This window comes from Pseudoliparis swirei, chromosome 5, assembly GCF_029220125.1.
Source record: "Pseudoliparis swirei isolate HS2019 ecotype Mariana Trench chromosome 5, NWPU_hadal_v1, whole genome shotgun sequence".
Lineage (NCBI taxonomy): Eukaryota > Metazoa > Chordata > Actinopteri > Perciformes > Liparidae > Pseudoliparis > Pseudoliparis swirei.
In genome coordinates, this window is record NC_079392.1 from 2,398,182 (window position 1) to 2,417,500 (window position 19,319).

Sequence of the window (19,319 nt, forward strand, 5' to 3'; positions counted from 1 at the left end):
AGGCTCTTTTCATATGCAAATGCCCTCTGGGGGTCTTTGTCTGGTCCTATCTGGAGGTCCTCCAGCAGCGCATGTGGGCCACCTGACGGATGCACGTCGCTGCAGTAGCTGCGTGTGTGTTCAGTGGCGATAAGAACACAGGTTATTGTTATGGAGGTGTTATATGAGACGTATGGTCCATCGCTCGTCAGCCCCTCACACCCCCTCACGGGTCACCAGCTGCTCACCATTGTATAGATTTCTTTTTGTCTAGATGTGCAAAGATTACCACAGAGAGGAAATATGTGTCAACTCTCACGGTGTTAATTGATATTCCAAGCGTGCACCAGTATCAGACGCATGGTATCCATCTTTATATCGTGTTACTTCATTTTAAGGTTTCGGGAAACTTTTGCCAATCGAGTGTTAATAAAACAAACGTTTGAAATGAGTCTTGTATCCAACCTGCAGGCATCATGCGGGGAATATTGAGAACATGCGATACAATAATGCACTGGTTCCCTCGATGTACCCCCTCATTGCTGCAAAGCATTCTGGGTTGAAAGAGAAATATGTAATACGCAGCATTGTGACATCAGTGTCTGATTTAATAGGGAATAAATCACTTTTTTAAACTTATATATAAAGGATTTTTTAATGGATCCTCATTTTAAATATATATTTTTTTATTACCGTGCCTCCTGGGGTGCCTTCACGGACCCTCATTTGAGAACCACTGCAATAATGAGTCTACTTCCGCTGGTGTTCACATGCAAACAGCCCTATGAATGTACTTCTAACTTTATAAATATCATATGGACATTATGATGATTATTATTCAGCTGCAGCGTCACATCAAGTAGGTCTTTCCTCTGAAACTCGACTCATAACCTCGGGAGAAGAAGCAGTCACGTACCTCCTGTCACCAACAGGGACGAGATGAGAAGTGCGCGTGCAAGTAATTCAAAATGATGACAGCGAATTAAATCCATCATCGTCACAGGAAACCATCCTGATGGTTGAGTGGAAGTCTCGTCCTACACACGGATCTCTTCTGCCCGCTGCGACTCCTCTGCTGTCGGCTGCAGATCCACTTGATGCTCGCTGTTGTGTTGATGGAGCAATAATCCAAAAAAGACCACCGCGTGGCGTTGAGCGCGCGCCCTCACGCTCGGGCATGTGACGAATCACACGAGAGGGAGTTACGGGATAACTCATGTGAAGGAATAACATTTAAACATCGAATAAATGGGTTTAGATAATTATAAGGGTATGCACATATTGTTACGTATATGTTATTTAGATACAGCACGTGCTTTAGTAAAACAAACAAAACAAACAAAGCCATACCTAAAATCTAAATATCACGATGTGACATATTAATCTTCATATCAATTTCAATCATCTTTGTCAATTACATTTTCTATATTATACAAATAGAACTAAATAAAATAAAAATACGGAATGACTCAATCATTAAAATGGATTTATAGATTGTAGAATGAATTATCATTTTATAAATAACATGTTTGATTGATTGGTTATTTAGTTAAATGAATAAAATAATATATTGTTGAGTGCATTAATGAACTGATTACAAAACGCGAGTAGACAAATATAGAGTAATCCCGTGTTTTATAGTCAGTTCATGAACCCAGCAATAACACACACAACATACGTTAATAAATGAATACAACCAAACTATATATATTGTTTGATTTCGTAGCTTTACATTTATATTAAGGCTATGATAAAACAACAGAAAATGAACTATATATTGTTTTATTTCGTAGCTACATTTGTATTCAGGCTTTGATAAGACAAAAAAATAACAAACTTCAGTGTCCATGTTAAAGCGCTGGTTGTTTCCATGGCAACGCGACCAGGAAGTCGGACCCTGGGAGAAAGGACGGGTTCGCGATTTTATTTTTTTAGGCCAATAAAAACTATCTTCCCGTCCACTTTTAGTAATTTTAGTTTTTTTAAAGCTCACCGTAACGTCCCCCGCCGTGAGTTTAAGGATGTCTGCGGTCACGAGAGCCAACTCAGCGCCGGGTTCATGGAGGCCGGAGCCGGACGCCAGAGGTGGGACACTCCGGGGACGAGGGGGTGGCTCAGCTAGCAGGTGTTGCGGTTTAAGAAGCGACCGTGTTAACCGGTGACTTTGAACCAACCCTCGTGAATGCCGCATTGCTTAATTCGTACAGTATATATTATTATGTATATGAGAGGGGTTGACACTTCATTACTAACGAGGACTATACTAAGGAGGCTATACGTGAAAAGTCGCCAGTTAACAGGGTCGCCTGTTAAACCGTAACACAGGTCGTTAGTTAATCCCAACCGGAAGTTAGATCGTTATAACAGCCACTAACTTCTGCAGAAATGATTACAGATGTATAGTTATATCTCTCCCACTCAAACTAACACAATTATTTGTCACTATTATTTATATATATATATACATATATATATACATATATATATATATATAAATATATATATATACACATCTATATATATATACATATATATAATATGTATATATATACATACACACATTATATATAATATATACATTATATTATATATATAAATACACACATTATATATAATATATACATTATAATATATATATATATATATATATAAATATAAATACCATTAGGATACCTGTTGTGTGATTTAAAGTAGTACATTCCCTCATACCAAGGTGAGTTATCCACCTCCTGGTATGTTTGAGTTTTTTTATTAGTATTTGTGTTTCTCCAGTTGTGGAGCTGAATGTCCCAGCAGAGAGCAGGAAGAGATATCCTCCCATCGTCAACAACCACGCCCTCCCAGATGAGCTGGTGGTCAGCCTGACCTCCACCGTGAGCAGCAGGAGCACGCCGGGCCACACTGCACACCACCGGCACTGCAAGGTATCTATTCTACCACCATTGGTCCAACAAGAGATGGCATTATGTCTGCGTAGTTCCCCAAGAAGGATTCTGTGCACACAGGGATGTGGACTCAGACGGCCGGACGCAGTCTGGCATCATCAGCTCGGACGCAAGAAATACAAATTCTTTCTGGAGCAGCCGACATCCCTGACCGGAGCGGGCAGGTCAGCTGCACCGACAGAACAGTGTTGTTGTTGTTGTTGTTGAAACAATAATGTTCATCCAAAGATTTAGAGTGATGTCATCCAATAAAACGTCACTTGCATGTTTATTGGTTTGGATATTGCATTTTCACCTAACTGATTTTAGGTAGTTATCTTTCTTTCAATCATTTTATTTTAAAATTTGTATAAGTTACACATTACCAGACAACAAAAAACAACACCAAATAAATAAAGATGACATAACATATAACAACCAACTATACGAACAATCAGACAGGGACAGAAAAACACGGACATAAATCATCATAAATCATCATCCTTCATTTTGAAACTACAATAACAATTGTATTTATATCATTCTTACCACCATTTTATTTGCAATTCCTCCAGGCTACTTGTCGAATGTCCCATAAATGAATAGTTACCTGTAATCTGATAATAACGTTTGCCGCCTCAAAGTGTCTTAACTGCAGACGACCCTTCAGAGGCGAGTTGTTTTCTTTATGTTTCTTTTCTGATTGGATGACGTCCATTCAGGGATATTTCGTTCCTGTGCGATGCCATGGTAACCCAGAGGAAGAGGAGCCCCCTCCCCCCACTGACTGACAGAAGTGGCATCGGAGAACCACAGGTAAACGGTCTCAGGTGACCTTTTAACCCTTCATGGCAAACATATGTAAGGCCCTAGAATCAGCCAAAAGTCGTAACTTACCTGATTTATTTCTGAGCATCATGTGGTACAACACATTAAAGCCGTGCTACAGAAACTTCATTATTAACCCAGAAGGGGAAAAAAAAGTAGAAACCATGCAGACTCGAGCTGCAGCAGGTCTGTGCATGTCGATTGTGTCTTGCAAAGATAATAAAGATAATTAACATAGTTAGTAAAAGTCAAAAGAGACATTTTAAATATTCATATTCAGTCGTAGAAGGTTTTACAGATGCCTCACAGATGCTGTGATTCCGCATCAGAGACACACCGGGGCAAAGGGCAAAACTGACCCTAAGAAATATACTTTTGCCCCTGATATCACGAGGAGGGGGGCAAGAAATGCCCCCATAATTTAGATATTTTAATAGCATTTTATTTTTGTTCTTTGTTGTGTGTGTCCTATCTGTATGGCCTGTACTCTACACAAGAAAATCAATAAATACAATTTTGAATTATAAAAAAACAAAGAAATAAATTAGAATTGTTGATAGTTGTTTAACAAATTTAATAACAATAAATATCCACAAAGCAATAAGAATACAATTGAATATGTTTGCCTGATTTATGTTTTCTGTTTGTTTTTTGTTCTAAAAATATAAGAAAACACTTTGAATCTGAGGACTGCTGCATCATTGTCTTATTATTGCCATTTTATGACAATTGCTCTTATACTGTAAGCCTAAATAAGTATATTTATTATTGTTGAATAAAAGTTTAATATTATTTCACACGTTTAAAAAAGTGCCCTCAATTTCTTTTTAATTGCTTCTGGATTTCAGTCAGTGGGGAAAAAACTGCCCCCTAAAAAAATGTACATTTCTTACCCTGCTGTGATTTACGATAATCACATTAACTTCACATTTATTGCCGTATATTTGTGTCTCGTGCATCACGGTAATAACCACGGCCGCTCTTCTGTCTTCCAGAACGTGAATGTCTCAGACCGTCTGATCCCGGAGGAATATCACATGGTGAAGAACAAAGGTCTACGGAGCCTCGAGTTCTTCGAGGAGTGAGTCTGCTTTCTTACCTAAATCTTCATGTTGTAAGAAAGAAATAAAACACCCGCTCACGCTGCTTCTCTCCTCAGTGCGTTCACGGTGCAGCTGCAGGACGATGAGCAGAAGCTGCGTGTCTTCCCTTCATTGTGAGTTACTATATTAATAATAGTAGTAAGTAATAGTCCGCTGTGCCTTAACCCTTTCAGCACCAAGCTTTTTTTAGGCCTCTGCTCTGAAAATTGCATACCCAAACTAAGAAGGTTGTATCTCCGCAACCACTAGGGCTGTTTTAATCATTTTTACCTTTTTAATCATTTTTTTCTTTTGTTCACATGTGTACATATCAGTCTATATGTTACTGGGTAAGAGTAAATGAAGATGGCACACAGAAAAAATATATAAATTTCAGGTCCGAATTGAAAAAAAAGCACTTCCAGGATGATTATATTTTTGGAATGAGGCAGTTGAAAGATTTAAAACCCTCACAAATCATATTAAAATATGTGAACATTCTCCCTGCATAAAGTTTGACTTTGAAAAAGTGAAGCAGAACAAAGTTAGAAGGTTTTAGTCCAGAGAATTTAGGCGAGGTCTCCAAAACGGCCATTTTGGCAAATGTTCATTTTCATTTTCTCATGTAACAAACCATATATTTCACTTCTATGTTACTCATGGTGTTCAATATATCCAAACACAGCATTTTTCTAAAATGTTTTTAACCCTTGTGTTGCCTTAGGGTCATTTTGACCCGAATCAATATTACACCCTCCCCCCGCCTTTGGGTCATTTTGACCCGATTCAATGTTTCACCATCCTGTTACCTTTATATTTACTAACATATTTTACCCTTTGGGTTCAATTTAACGCCAGCAATTAAAACCTCCAGAAAATTATTAGAATTAATATTGTTTTCCAAGTTTAAGTGTGAGGCACTTTATGTTTGTTTGTTGACTACCGAAAGAACACCGACATTAAACATTGAATGGGGTCAAATTAATCCTAAGGCGGGGGGAGGGTGTAATATTGATTCGGGTCAAAATGACCCTGAGGCAACACAAGGGTTAAGATAAACAACAAAAAATTAGTATAGTTTAGAAATTACTAAAACTAGCGGGGGATGGGTCGATTTCAGAAAACGACACATTTTTGGAAACATCAGCGCCAGTAGAAATGAGGGCTACCAACCAACACTAGATTGACCACACTGGCAGCCAATAGAATCCTGAAAAGTGTCACCATTTGTGAAACGTAAAATCCAAAAGCTCTCGGCCCAGTGCTGGTCCGACCCGGGCGGTGTGTGTGTGCTCCGTGTGTCCAGGAGGCCCAGTGGCAGGCTGGAGGTGATCCAGCTGATGAGGATGATGGATGACATGCTGGAGAAGGCCGGAGTGGATCGGCAGATGGAGGAGCTGACGGAGCTCTCCCAGGTAGGCGGAACGTACAGACGAGAGCCACATCAGGCTTTTGGGCTGAGCGGAGACACGGAGTGCAACGTGTGCTGAGAGTGCAACTGGAGTATTTGCATGGAGTTTTCTTTCCTCCTGGTAGAGCCGGCTCCACATCATTTAAATTGAAAGTGCAATGGCGTGCTCCACAGATGGAGGGTCTGCTGGAGCTGGTGCAGGCGGAGCAGAGCATCTACAACATCGTTTTCCACGAGCTGATCCGGCAGGTCAGCGTCGGCTGTGCCGAGAGAGGACAGCTGCTCGCCAAGCTCAGGTTGTTGTTGTTGTTGTGTATTTTATTCAGTCAATCATTGCAATACAAGACAATGTTATTCTATATAATATACAAAACAGAGACTGAAAAGATATAGGTAGAAGCAAAATATGCTTATATAATTGTTATAATCAAATAAATCAAAGAATTAATATAAAATAAAGAAAAATAATAAAGAAAATACAAAGTAATATATATATACACATATATATATATATTTATTCACATACATCTTCCATATACATACTTTTCAATCACACTTATAACCCTCAAAAATAATTTTATAAATAATTCTTTTGAAAACCAAACTGAGTTGACCATTCTTATATCCATTTTAACGTTGTTCCATAATTGAACTCCTACAATAGAAATGCATCTTCTTTTAATCCCTTTTTAGCCTTTTGTGCAGTAAACTTACAAACATCTCTCAAATCATATTTACGGACAATATATATTTATTTAAATGGTAAAAACACTGCTGAGGGAACCTTCACACCAGATTTTGGAAATATGGATGTAGATAATAACTCATAAAACGAGCCATCATTCTGCAACTGTGTTCACTTAAAAAAAATATTTCGACAAAGACTTTTTGGAAGATTTTCAGAAGATCTTTCTCCAGCAATGACCCTCAAGAAGCCCTTTTTCACAGCAGTGTGTGTGTCTGTGTGTGTGTGTGTGTGTGTGTGTGTCTGTCCAGAGAGCGCTACCAGTCCCTGCTGGAGCGAGTCCCCAGGCAGCTGAAGGCTCTGCACACGGAGACGGTGGCCCAGCGAGCTCTGGACCGCCGGCTCACGGAGGAGATCCACCGCATCAAGACCTCCATCCAGAGGCTCAACACGTGCGTAGGTTCACGACGGAGACGTAACCCGACATTTAAAATACTAGCGTTCACTACAACGTGTGAATGTAATACATGTGTTTCCGGGTGTGCGTCCTCTTCACAGGGAGCTGTGCAGGATGAGAGACCATGATGCATCTGTTTCCCGGCAGGCCGAGCGCGCTCACCGGCAGCTGGCAGAGGCCCTCGAGCAAACTCACACCAACTCAGAGTGAGTCCCCAGTACAGCAGCAACACATTGAACCACCGTTCATTTAGTGCACAGGGGTCAAACACAAGGCCCGAGGGCCGAATGCGGCCCGGCACGGCATTTTGCTTGGCCCCCTGACGGCTTGAAAGACACACGATCACCTTTTCTTAAAGAAATTGAAGAAAAATATCCTGTGCTTTTATTTTGAAGGTTTCAAATCAAATGGATTTATGTCATAATGTTAGAGAGATGTTCTTACGTACCATATTTCTACACTTGAATAAACAATAATCAAATGCAAAGAAAGTTATTTAACAATATGTTTGATTAGTTTATACATTTATGTTTCAGGTACACTGGCCCTTTAAGATGTGCGGCCATGATGTGTGTCTAGGGGCACAAATGGCAAATGAAACCTTGAATCTTGAATCTATTATTATTAAAATTCAACCTCTTTGTTCTCTTTCTCTGGACTGCTGGTCTCTAGGTGTCAAACACAAGGCCCCCGGGCCGAATGCGGCCTGCCACGTCATTTTACGTGGCCCCGACGGCTTGAAAGACACACGATCAACTTTTCTTAAAGAAATTGAAGAAAAATATCCTGTGCTTTTATTTTGAAGGTTTAAAATTAAATGGATTTGTGTTATAATATGTATAAGATTAAATGAACAATAATCAAATGCAAAGAGAGTTTATTAACAATATAGTGGGAGTAGTTTATAGGTTTATATCTTTAAGCTACAACCCTTTGATGTTGATGTGGCCCACGGTGAACCAAAAAAAGTTGGCGTATTCCAAAATTAACCAGCGGGATTAATATGAAGCTTATTTATCTGGTTGATATGAGCGATTTATTTCAGGATATTTATTTGTGCCTTACTCAGAAAATGACAAAAAGAATACCGCAAAGAGTAACACCGTTGAAGCGATGATGGACCCGCGTGTTCGATGCCAGGTGCCGCTATCCTCGTTGTAATGTACACAGCAACTTTGACTGTATCTGTCTGTATTACTTCCAAATGTAGAAGCTTAAAATGAGTGTTTCAAGGGGGCAAAGCAACAGATTTAGTCGTAGATGCTCCGTGTGCTCCTCTCAGGGCGGTGCAGGGCTACCACGAGCTGTACGAGCTGCACCGGGGCCGCCTGGAGGCCCGGCTGGTCCGGCTGACGGAGGAGAGAGACTCCTGGAGCCAGCTCACCTTCTGCCTCGCCCTCAAGGTGAGGGAGCCGGGAGGCGTTCTGTCAACGGACTCACGCCATGTTCCAGTTGTTTGGGATTTTAATATCAGAAGGAATGAGAAGTATATCAATATGGATTATTTTATGATATAAACAGCCGTGGCCAATGTTGTTAACGATGAGTTTTTGGCTGTGGGGATAACACGCAGGGTTCGTACGGTCATGGAAAATCTGGAAAAGTCCTGGAATTTTAAAACAGTGTTAAAATCACCAAAGTTGTGTTATATTAATATGTTTATTCAAACGGTATACATACTGTATGCTTTGGAATTCTCATTGTTAGTTTAAATTCAACATTTTTATCACTTTTTCATGTCTACATCTGAGATTTGGTGATGGAAATTTGGTGAAGAGCCCTGGGAAAGTCCTTGAACCCATTGGTCACCATGTGTGTGAACCCTGACATGTCTCTGTGATTGTCAGGTGATCAGTTTGAAGAAGCTGCAGCTGATCCATCGGCTTCACGTCATCGAGCAGAGCTGGTTGAAGTCGGCCGAGCAGTGCTGCCTCTCCCTCAGCTTGAAGGTAACAAAGCACTTCCTGTTCCTGCCCCAGGTACGACCCCCCAGGTGGCTCAATTCACTCTAACTGTGACCGTGACCATCCTGCTTTAGGACTCAGACGACCTGAATACCATCATGGAGTTCACTGACCACTGGAGGGAGCAGCTGACTGCCTTCATGTCCCAGATGAAGAGGACTGAGCGTGCTCAGTGTGAACAGATCGGGACAATCCAGCAAGGCATCGTCGAGTGGCTCGCCTTCTGCATCGCGCACCACCAGTAAGGGAACGCTCAGACACCAAGGGAGGTTTCATAATCAACCATTAATTAAAATATATACAGGACTGTCTCAGAAAATTAGAATATTGTGATAAAGTTCTTTATTTTCTGTAATGCAATTAAAAAATTATTAAATATTAAAAGAATAAAAGGCTTGCAATATTTCAGTTGATTTGTAATGAATCCAGAATGCATGACATTTTTGTTTTTTTAATTGCATTACAGAAAATAAAGAACTTTATCACAATATTCTAATTTTCTGAGACAGTCCTGTATATATATATATATAATTGTGTATGTATATATATATTTAAATATAATTGTGTATGTATATATATATTTATATATATATATATTTATATATAATTGTGTATATATATATATAATTATATATATATGTTTATATATATAATTATATATATATTTATATATATATAATTATATATATATACTTGTGTCTGTATATATACAGGACTGTCTCAGAAAATTAGAATATTGTGATGAAGTTCTTTATTTTCTGTAATGCAATTTAAAAAACAAAAATGTCATGCATTCTGGATTCATTACAAATCAACTGAAATATTGCAAGCCTTTTATTCTGATTTATTGCTGATTATGGCTTACAGCTTAAGAAAACTCAAATATCCTATCTCTAAATATTAGAATATCATGAAAAAGTATACTAGTAGGGTATTAAACAAATCACTTGAATTGTCTAATGAACTCGAAACACCTGCAAGGGTTTCCTGAGCCTTGACAAACACTCAGCTGTTATAAATCTTTTTTTTTACTTGGTCTGAGGAAATATTAAAATTTTATGAGATAGGATTTTAGAGTTTTCTTAAGCTGTAAGCCATAATCAGCAATATTAAAAGAATAAAAGGCTTGCAATATTTCAGTTGATTTGTAATGAATCCAGAATGCATGACATTTTTGTTTTTTTAATTGCATTACAGAAAATAAAGAACTTTATCACAATATTCTAATTTTCTGAGACAGTCCTGTATATATATTTATATAAATATATATATATAATTGTGTATATATATATAATTACATATATATTTATATATATATCATTATATTTATATATATTTATATATAATTATATATATATATAATTGTATCTATATATATTAGATTTTCTGTAAACCTGCTCAGTATAGTGTCAATTTAAGATTGACGTGCGTCTTCCTCTCCTTCAAGCGGTCCTCAACCAAAGCATGAGGACGCTTCTTTGGAAAAGTGTCACGCTGATATGAAAAACTGGTCACAGGTAAGACATTCACCTCCTTCATGTGTTCATCATCGTGGTCCCTGATGACGTCCATCTGTCTGCTCACAGAGACATGGAGGGGCCATCTGGAACCAAAGATGGTTCTTCAGAGTGATGCCATAGAAGAACCATTTCTGGTTCCACAAAGAACCTTTCAAACCAGGGTTCTTTAAAGAACCATTTCCTTAAAGAGTTATTGGAAGAACCTATAAAGGTGTCTCAAAGAACCTTCAAAAAATGGTTCTTTAAGGCACCATTTCCAAAATGGCTCTTCTCAGTAGGTGATGGTTCTTCGTAGAACCACAAAGCCTTTTAAAGAACCATTTAAGAACCTTTATTTTTCTGTCTCTATGTATTTAACACTGCTCTTGAACCTAAATTAGGAACAGCTTTTTTCAAAGCATGCATTTTATATATAATGTAATTATCAAGTGGATGTGTTATGATGTGAGTCATACAGTAAGTTTAATGTCCTTGACTCCTCCCCCTGTTCTGCTCCTCTGCAGTCATTGGCCCTCCAGTGTGACACCTATCAAGGTGAGACGCTGCTGTGCTGCCAGCAGACACTCAGCGAGCTCGACCACGACCGGGAAAGATGGCTGAACATCAGCCTGGCGCTCTTCAGAAGACACGCCCCTCCTCCGGTGGACGGCGAACCGACAGCTGGAGGCCAGCAGGCCCTCAGAGAGCTGGACACGGCCCTGTCGGGGCTCCTGAAGCAGCTGGACACCCACGTCACTGGAGAGAGTGGTGAGGGAATTTGTAAAATGTGGATGAACCTGTTCATTGGTCATGAGGATGAACCTGTTCATTGGTCACCATGTGGATGAACCTGTTCATTGGTCATGTGGATGAACCTGTTCATTGGTCATGTGGATGAACCTGTTCATTGGTCATGTGGATGAACCTGTTCATTGGTCATGTGGATGAACCTGTTCATTGGTCATGAGGATGAACCTGTTCATTGGTCATGAGGATGAACCTGTTCATTGGTCATGAGGATGAACCTGTTCATTGGTCATGAGGATGAACCTGTTCATTGGTCATGTGGATGAACCTGTTCATTGGTCATGAGGATGAACCTGTTCATTGGTCATGTGGATGAACCTGTTCATTGGTCATGAGGATGAACCTATTCATTGGTCATGAGGATGAACCTGTTCATTGGTCATGAGGATGAACCTGTTCATTGGTCATGAGGATGAACCTGTTCATTGGTCATGTGGATGAACCTGTTCATTGGTCGTGTGGATGAACCCTGATCATTGGTCATGAGGATTAACCTGTTCATTGGTCATGAGGATTAACCTGTTCATTGGTCATGTAGATGAACCTGTTCATTGGTCATGTGGATGAACCTGTTCATTGGTCATGTGGATGAACCTGTTCATTGGTCATTAGGATGAACCTGTTCATTGGTCATGTGGATTAACCTGTTCATTGGTCATGTGGATGAACCTGTTCATTGGTCACCATGTGGATGAACCCTGTTCATTGGTCATGTGGATGAACCTGTTCATTGGTCATGTGGATTAACCTGTTCATTGGTCGTGTGGATGAACCCTGTTCATTGGTCACCATGTGGATGAACCCTGTTCATTGGTCATGTGGATGAACCTGTTCATTGGTCATTAGGATGAACCTGTTCATTGGTCATGTGGATGAACCTGTTCATTGGTCATGTAGATGAACCTGTTCATTGGTCATGTGGATTAACCTGTTCATTGGTCGTGTGGATGAACCCTGTTCATTGGTCACCATGTGGATGAACCTGTCTCTTGGTGGTCTTGGTGTTCTCCTGGTCCTCGTTGGGGGGGTGCAGTCCTCATGTCGTGGACTTCAGCTGACCCCCGTTGTCCCGTTTCAGGGGTCCGCGGCCGGGTCGCGGCGCTGCTCGGCTCGATGGAGTCCCAGGCCTCCAGGCTCGGTGCGGCGGTCGATGGACCAGCAGTGGCCTCTGTCTCTGATTGGCTGCAGCTGGAGGAGGCTCTGAGGACCTGGACGGGTCTGGCCGAACACGTTTTTCAGGACGTCTCCAGCATGCAGGCGGAGAACCAAGAGGACAACAACAAGCCTGACTTATTGTAAATTTGGTTTAAACAATGGATTAAATGGAAAGAAAGTGGCCATTTGGCCATTTGAGTTTATTTTTATGTAATTTACGAATTATTTGTAAGATGATGTGTAGTTCATTAAGCATGAGAAAGGTGAGAAAAAAATATATACCGGTATATATATTTTTACTTTTTATTTCTCGAACAAAAAAGAAATCAACTAAACATTTTAAATGACAAAAAGAAAAACTTCAATTCAAATTCAAATAAAGAAAAGACAGTAGAACATATATAGTAAATTGGGTTAATAGTGGGGTCATCAATCGCTTAATGCTTATTTACCTGCTGTGTGTGTGTGTGTGTGTGTGTGTGTGTGTGTGTGTGTGTGTGTGTGTGTGTGTGTGTGTGTGTGTGTGTGTGTGTGTGTGTGTGTGTGTGTGTGTGTGTGTGTGTGTGTGTGTGTGTGTGTGTGTAGCTCAGAGGCAGAGGAGGCGTTACACAAAGTGCAGAAGTTCATCACCAGCATGTCCGACTTCACTGAGGGTGAGAACCAGCGGCTCAGAGACGAGGTCAGTACCAACCCGACCCAGTTAACCCATCAAGCCACAGACTGATGGATTTGGATGTATTCAACACCAAAAGTAAAACACAAGTGAAATAAATGTTTTGGTACATGAGAAAAGTAAAATTCCACAGATGGTGCTCAAATGAGCCCAAATGCACATTTTAGAGACCTCGCCTAAATTCTCCTTACTAAAAACTCTCTAACTTTATTTCTGCTTCTCTCTTCCAAGTCAAACTTCGCAGTCAGACTATTCATATGTTGTGTTGTTATCTGAGTTAGTCTAGAGATGTTCTGTGCATCCTTCTAAGAGTTATGATCCTGAATGTGCTTTTCTTTCTCCCTAGGCGAACCTGAAACTTCTATTTTTGCTGTGTTTCATCTTTATTTACTCCTAACCAGTAAAATATAAACTCATATTTACACATCTGAACAACATCTCACATGTGTTGCCTTTTATTATAACACCAACATTATTCAAACAGCCTTTGTGGTTGCAGAGATATATAAACCCTTTTTAGTTTGGGTTTCTTATGTCGAGCAGAAACCTAAAAAATAGGTCCATTTGCACGGGGCTGAAAAGGTTAAAGAACCATGTTTTGAAGGAAATGGTTCTTTAAAGAACCCTGGTTTGAAAGGTTTTTTGAAGGAACCATAAATGGTGCCTTGAGAACCATGTTTTAAGGTTCTTTGAGACACCTTTATAGGTTCTTTGAAGAACTATTTAAGGAAATGGTTCTTTAAAGAACCCTGGTTTGAAAAGGTTCTTGGAAGGAACCATGAATGGAGCCTTGAAGAACCATGTTTTAAGGTTCTTTGAGACACCATTATAGGTTCTTTGAAGAACTCTTTAAGGAAATGGTTCTTTAAAGAACCCTAATTGAAAGGTTGTTTGAAGGAACCATAAATGGTGCCTTAAAGAACCATGTTCTACGGTTCTTTGAGACACCTTTATAGGTTCTTTGAAGAACTCTTTAAGAACACATCAGCTCCTGAACCTGACTGAGCGGTTCCTCCCCCCTCAGGTCCGTTCTCTTCACACGGGTCTGACCCGCTGGATGCTGGATCTGCTGCTCGTCATGGTTCCAGAGCACAGTGAAGACCAGGACCAGGACCAGGACCAGGACCAGCACCAGGACCACCGCTACATGACAAACCTCTCACCACAGACGCTGGATAAAGACGCCAAGACGCTGACTGAGAAACTGAACTTGTTCTCCATGAACATCAGCAGGTAGCTGACGTTTTTGAATCTTTTTCTTCTCACGATTTATCGTCATGAGATGCTGTTCACCAACGTAACTCACACGTCAGTCCAATAAGGAAGTGCTGAACTGAATCAGAGGGCAGTGATAACCTTCTCACACATACATGATTAGTAACTCTGAGATCTAAATGTTTGTTTTTTCGACTCCAGCTCTTGCGAACGGATCCTGGAGGAGCAGATTCTGCAGAACCCACTTGAACCCGAGAGCGAGGAAGAGATGAACGAGTGCAGGAATCTGCAGGTAAAAGTTATGCTGCGGAATTAAATAGATGAAAAATAACTTTATGGTAATATCAGGCCAACATCGATAGAAAAATTAAGATACGCACACAACCTACATTTCATTTTAAGGCCGACGACTTGTCTTTTACTTTGAGAGGGTGCAGTACCGGAGTTACCCACTAGGGGGAGGTGAACACACCTACATGTGTGCTGTGCTGCTGTCTCGTCCTCAGAAGGAGAGCACCGATTGGGTGGAGACCAGCATGATGCTGCTCTGTGGAGTGGCAGCTGGTCCTGCAGAGCTTCCTGTCCTGCAGGCTGACTCCGCCTCCAGGGACCACGCCCCGGAGAGTCTGGTGAGGAGCCAATCAACAACTCACATGACTTTGAATCCTAAAATAAAGATAATCACGGCTGTGGTTTACTATTCATAACTGCGATTGTGTGCTCTATGTTCTTATTTTTTAATTCAAATTTTAGTTATTTATTTTATTGTGTGTCTTATAAAGTGTCTTTCAAATACCTTGAACAGCTCTCTATATAAATTAAATACATTATTATTTATGATCTTATATTTTAACTTAGTCTCTTTTTGGAGAAGTTACTCGGATGTCTGGTGTCGGTTGATTGATGGTGATACTGACACGACAGTGAAGTAGAACTTCAGAGGAGAGATTGTTTCAATTAATTATTAATGAATTAACACAACTATCTGGAAAACTTTAAAAGTACCAACATGTGTTTGTGGTTTTATGTTTATAGGGGAACACGGACGTGTCAGCAGAGCCTCAAGCAGACGGGGGGTTTAAAGATGAGGCTGAGCCAGGAGAGGTAAACAGCGCTACGACACCCTGGAACCATTTAGATTAAATATAACATATGTTGGATAAACGTGGCCTAGACGACAGGATGAATAACGCTTATGTCACTTGATTAATGACATTCAATTAGACCTTTTGTTTAGGTCAAATTAAGAATATGCCGAAGATATGATATTCAACAACTGTTAGCATTTTATTAATAATCCTGGTGCTAATGATGCTGTTGTTGTTCCACAGGACACGGCCGAAGGACACGACACACAACAAGAGGCCGATCAGGTATTAATGTAGTTTACATTCTTCAGATTGTTGTCTTCCCACAAGAGAACAAAAAACATCAACATTACACATTCATGCGGCAGTGATGAGCTTTGGAGTATTTTGCATTAACAGTTTATTTTACGCATATATTTGGAAGGAACTCAGTTTGTTTCACATGTTCTCGGAGACTGACTTGCTCCAAACAATAACGGTGTAGTGGCTGTTGTCGTCCAGCAGGGGGAGCTGCCGGTGTCTGAGCCCACTGTGGTGAAGATGATCAGCTACGATGGAAACATCACACGCAGACTGCTGGGAACGAGCCGAGTGCTCCTGCCCGGGGTCAGGTCACCACGCCACGCACCGCCTCTGACCCGCTGAACACACCGTCTGACCGTCTGTCTGACCGTCTGTCTGCCTGTCTGTCTGTCTGTCTGTCTGCCAGACTGAGGAGCTGGTTGTGTCTCCAGCAACATATGAAGCCCAGAAAGCTTTCAGTGATCTGACCACGATCAGTTTACTGCAGCAGGAACTTCAGTAAGTCAACGTGTAGACTCCTGTGACATCACCTTTAAAATAACAACCAGGGGGACATCCAGGTGAGGTGTCTCTCCATGTGAGGTGTCTCTCCAGGTGAGATGTCTCTCCAGGTGAGGTGTCTCTCCAGGTGAGGTGTCTCTCCAGGTGAGATGTCTCTCCAGGTGAGGTGTCTCTCCAGGTGAGATGTCTCTCCAGGTGAGGTGTCTCTCCAGGTGAGGTGTCTCTCCAGGTGAGATGTCTCTCCAGGTGAGGTGTGTCTCCATGTGAGGTGTCTCTCCAGGTGAGGTGTCTCTCCAGGTGAGGTGTCTCTCCAGGTGAGATGTCTCTCCAGGTGAGGTGTCTCTCCAGGTGAGATGTCTCTCCAGGTGAGGTGTCTCTCCAGGTGAGATGTCTCTCCATGTGAGGTGTCTCTCCATGTGAGGTGTCTCTCCAGGTGAGGTGTCTCTCCAGGTGAGATGTCTCTCCAGGTGAGGTGTCTCTCCAGGTGAGATGTCTCTCCAGGTGAGGTGTCTCTCCAGGTGAGATGTCTCTCCAGGTGAGGTGTCTCTCCATGTGAGGTGTCTCTCCAGGTGAGGTGTCTCTCCAGGTGAGGTGTCTCTCCAGGTGAGGTGTCTCTCCAGGTGAGATGTCTCTCCAGGTGAGATGTCTCTCCATGTGAGGTGTCTCTCCATGTGAGGTGTCTCTCCAGGTGAGATGTCTCTCCAGGTGAGGTGTCTCTCCATGTGAGGTGTCTCTCCATGTGAGATGTCTCTCCAGGTGAGATGTCTCTCCAGGTGAGATGTCTCTCCAGGTGAGGTGTCTCTCCAGGTGAGATGTCTCTCCAGGTGAGATGTCTCTCCATGTGAGGTGTCTCTCCAGGTGAGATGTCTCTCCAGGTGAGATGTCTCTCCATGTGAGGTGTCTCTCCATGTGAGGTGTCTCTCCAGGTGAGATGTCTCTCCAGGTGAGATGTCTCTCCATGTGAGGTGTCTCTCCAGGTGAGGTGTCTCTCCAGGTGAGATGTCTCTCCATGTGAGGTGTCTCTCCATGTGAGATGTCTCTCCAGGTGAGATGTCTCTCCAGGTGAGGTGTCTCTCCATGTGAGGTGTCTCTCCAGGTGAGGTGTCTCTCCATGTGAGGTGTCTCTCCATGTGAGATGTCTCTCCAGGTGAGGTGTCTCTCCAGGTGAGATGTCTCTCCAGGTGAGGTGTCTCTCCAGGTGAGATGTCTCTCCAGGTGAGGTGTCTCTCCAGGTGAGATGTCTCTCCATGTGAGATGTCTCTCCATGTGAGGTGTCTCTCCAGGTGAGGTGTCTCTCCATGTGAGATGTCTCTCCATGTGAGATGTCTCTCCAGGTGAGGTGTCTCTTGTGTTCCAGTGACTCTGAGCTGCGTGTCCAGAGCGCGGAGCAGCGGTCCCTTGAAGCCGAAGACGCCCTGCAGGGGGCGCTGGACACGATCCGGGATCTGGAGAGACGACTGCAGGGTCGGCCCGGCCTGAATAGCACCGGCAGCGAAGGTACCGCCTGACCAAAAGACCCCATCGTCCCCTACCTGAGACACGGACACAATAAGCACAGGGTTCCTACGCTCATGGAAAACCTGGAAAAGTCCTTGAAATTGTTTAAATGTTATTTCCAGGCCTGGAAAAGTCCCTGGAAAAAAAATGTACAAACGTTTTGGAAAAGTCATGGAAATTTATTATATTCATATGTTTATTCACGCTGAGTTTTAAATAATTAATATGCTTTTAAAAAGAATGACACTCTAAATATAATCCGGCATACTTTCTTTCATACTCACACATTTGACCGCGCTGCAAGTGAACGCACCTGAACTGAAAAGACATAAATGTTTATTATTTTAATCTAAACTATTGTCTCATTCATTTGTGTCTTAAGGTTATAAACTGTATATTTGTTAGTTTAAATATGATGTTTTCTCACTTTTTCATTTATAAAAAGAGATTTTAAAAGAATTTTGATCTTGGAAATTTGGTTTAAAGTTCTGGAAACCCATCAACATGCGTATGAACCTGTTCATTGGTCATGAGGATGAACCTGTTCATTGGTCATGAGGATGAACCTGTTCATTGGTCATGTGGATGAACCTGTTCATTGGTCATGAGGATGAACCCTGTTCATTGGTCATGTGGATGAACCTGTTCATTGGTCATGAGGATGAACCTGTTCATTGGTCATGTGGATGAACCCTGAATACAGTATTAAAGCGTTTAATGTGTGTTTTGTTGCAGAGAGGAAGAAGACGCCCCCCCTCCCCCCCCGCTCTCCTCTTCCTCTCACGACTCCTCCAAAGAAGAGTGAATCCAAAGCCACCGGCAGCACCAAGAAGACCAAGAAACGCTGACGCGGCCCGAGGAGGAGGACGCTCCATTTAATGTGGGAGGAACTATTTGTTTTACACATTGTAGCGTTTTATGTTTCATGTAAAGGAAAAACCATCTGCGGTTACATAACTTCTATCTACACATGTTTACACATCACAGGAAGTAAAGAACAACACAGAGATATGAGCACGATGTGGTCCAACATCCAGTAATCTGTAGTCTGAGGGTGAATAGAACGATGTCATCGTTTATCTAACGGCTTGATGTGGTTTTGTGATATGTACAATTACATTAGTTGTTGTTTCCTTCCATAAAATAATAAAGCTCATCACACATTACTGAGACATGTCAACATGTTACATCATCCAGGAAAACATTGATTACCAACTCATGTTACATTTTAATTTAAATAAAAAGTCAGAG

The 19,319-nt window shown here is 41.4% G+C and overlaps 1 protein-coding gene across 1 annotated transcript; it reads left to right on the forward strand.

The window, feature by feature from the left end:
* The first annotated feature begins 1,901 nt into the window (after positions 1-1,901).
* Positions 1,902-19,234, forward strand: axdnd1 (axonemal dynein light chain domain containing 1). Its single transcript, XM_056414740.1, has 26 exons — positions 1,902-2,064; positions 2,752-2,903; positions 2,985-3,088; positions 3,626-3,719; positions 4,727-4,812; positions 4,891-4,947; positions 6,120-6,228; positions 6,399-6,520; positions 7,221-7,361; positions 7,468-7,572; positions 8,649-8,769; positions 9,214-9,315; positions 9,405-9,571; positions 10,778-10,847; positions 11,354-11,597; positions 12,715-12,931; positions 13,377-13,470; positions 14,489-14,697; positions 14,881-14,971; positions 15,186-15,308; positions 15,715-15,783; positions 16,011-16,052; positions 16,269-16,373; positions 16,477-16,568; positions 17,929-18,068; positions 18,804-19,234. Exons 1-26 carry the CDS (start codon positions 2,001-2,003, stop codon positions 18,914-18,916), a joined length of 3,033 nt encoding a protein of 1,010 aa, XP_056270715.1. The 5' UTR covers positions 1,902-2,000; the 3' UTR covers positions 18,917-19,234.
* The last annotated feature ends 85 nt before the right edge of the window (positions 19,235-19,319 follow it).

Excerpts from the sequence above, each read along its gene's own strand:
- axdnd1 (XM_056414740.1), top strand. The coding sequence starts at position 2,001 with ATGTCTGCGGTCACGAGAGCCAACTCAGCGCCGGGTTCATGGAGGCCG. Across the intron at positions 9,316-9,404 it reads GCCTCTCCCTCAGCTTGAAG|GACTCAGACGACCTGAATAC; the intron begins GTAACAAAGCAC and ends ATCCTGCTTTAG. Across the intron at positions 16,569-17,928 it reads TTACTGCAGCAGGAACTTCA|TGACTCTGAGCTGCGTGTCC; the intron begins GTAAGTCAACGT and ends CTTGTGTTCCAG.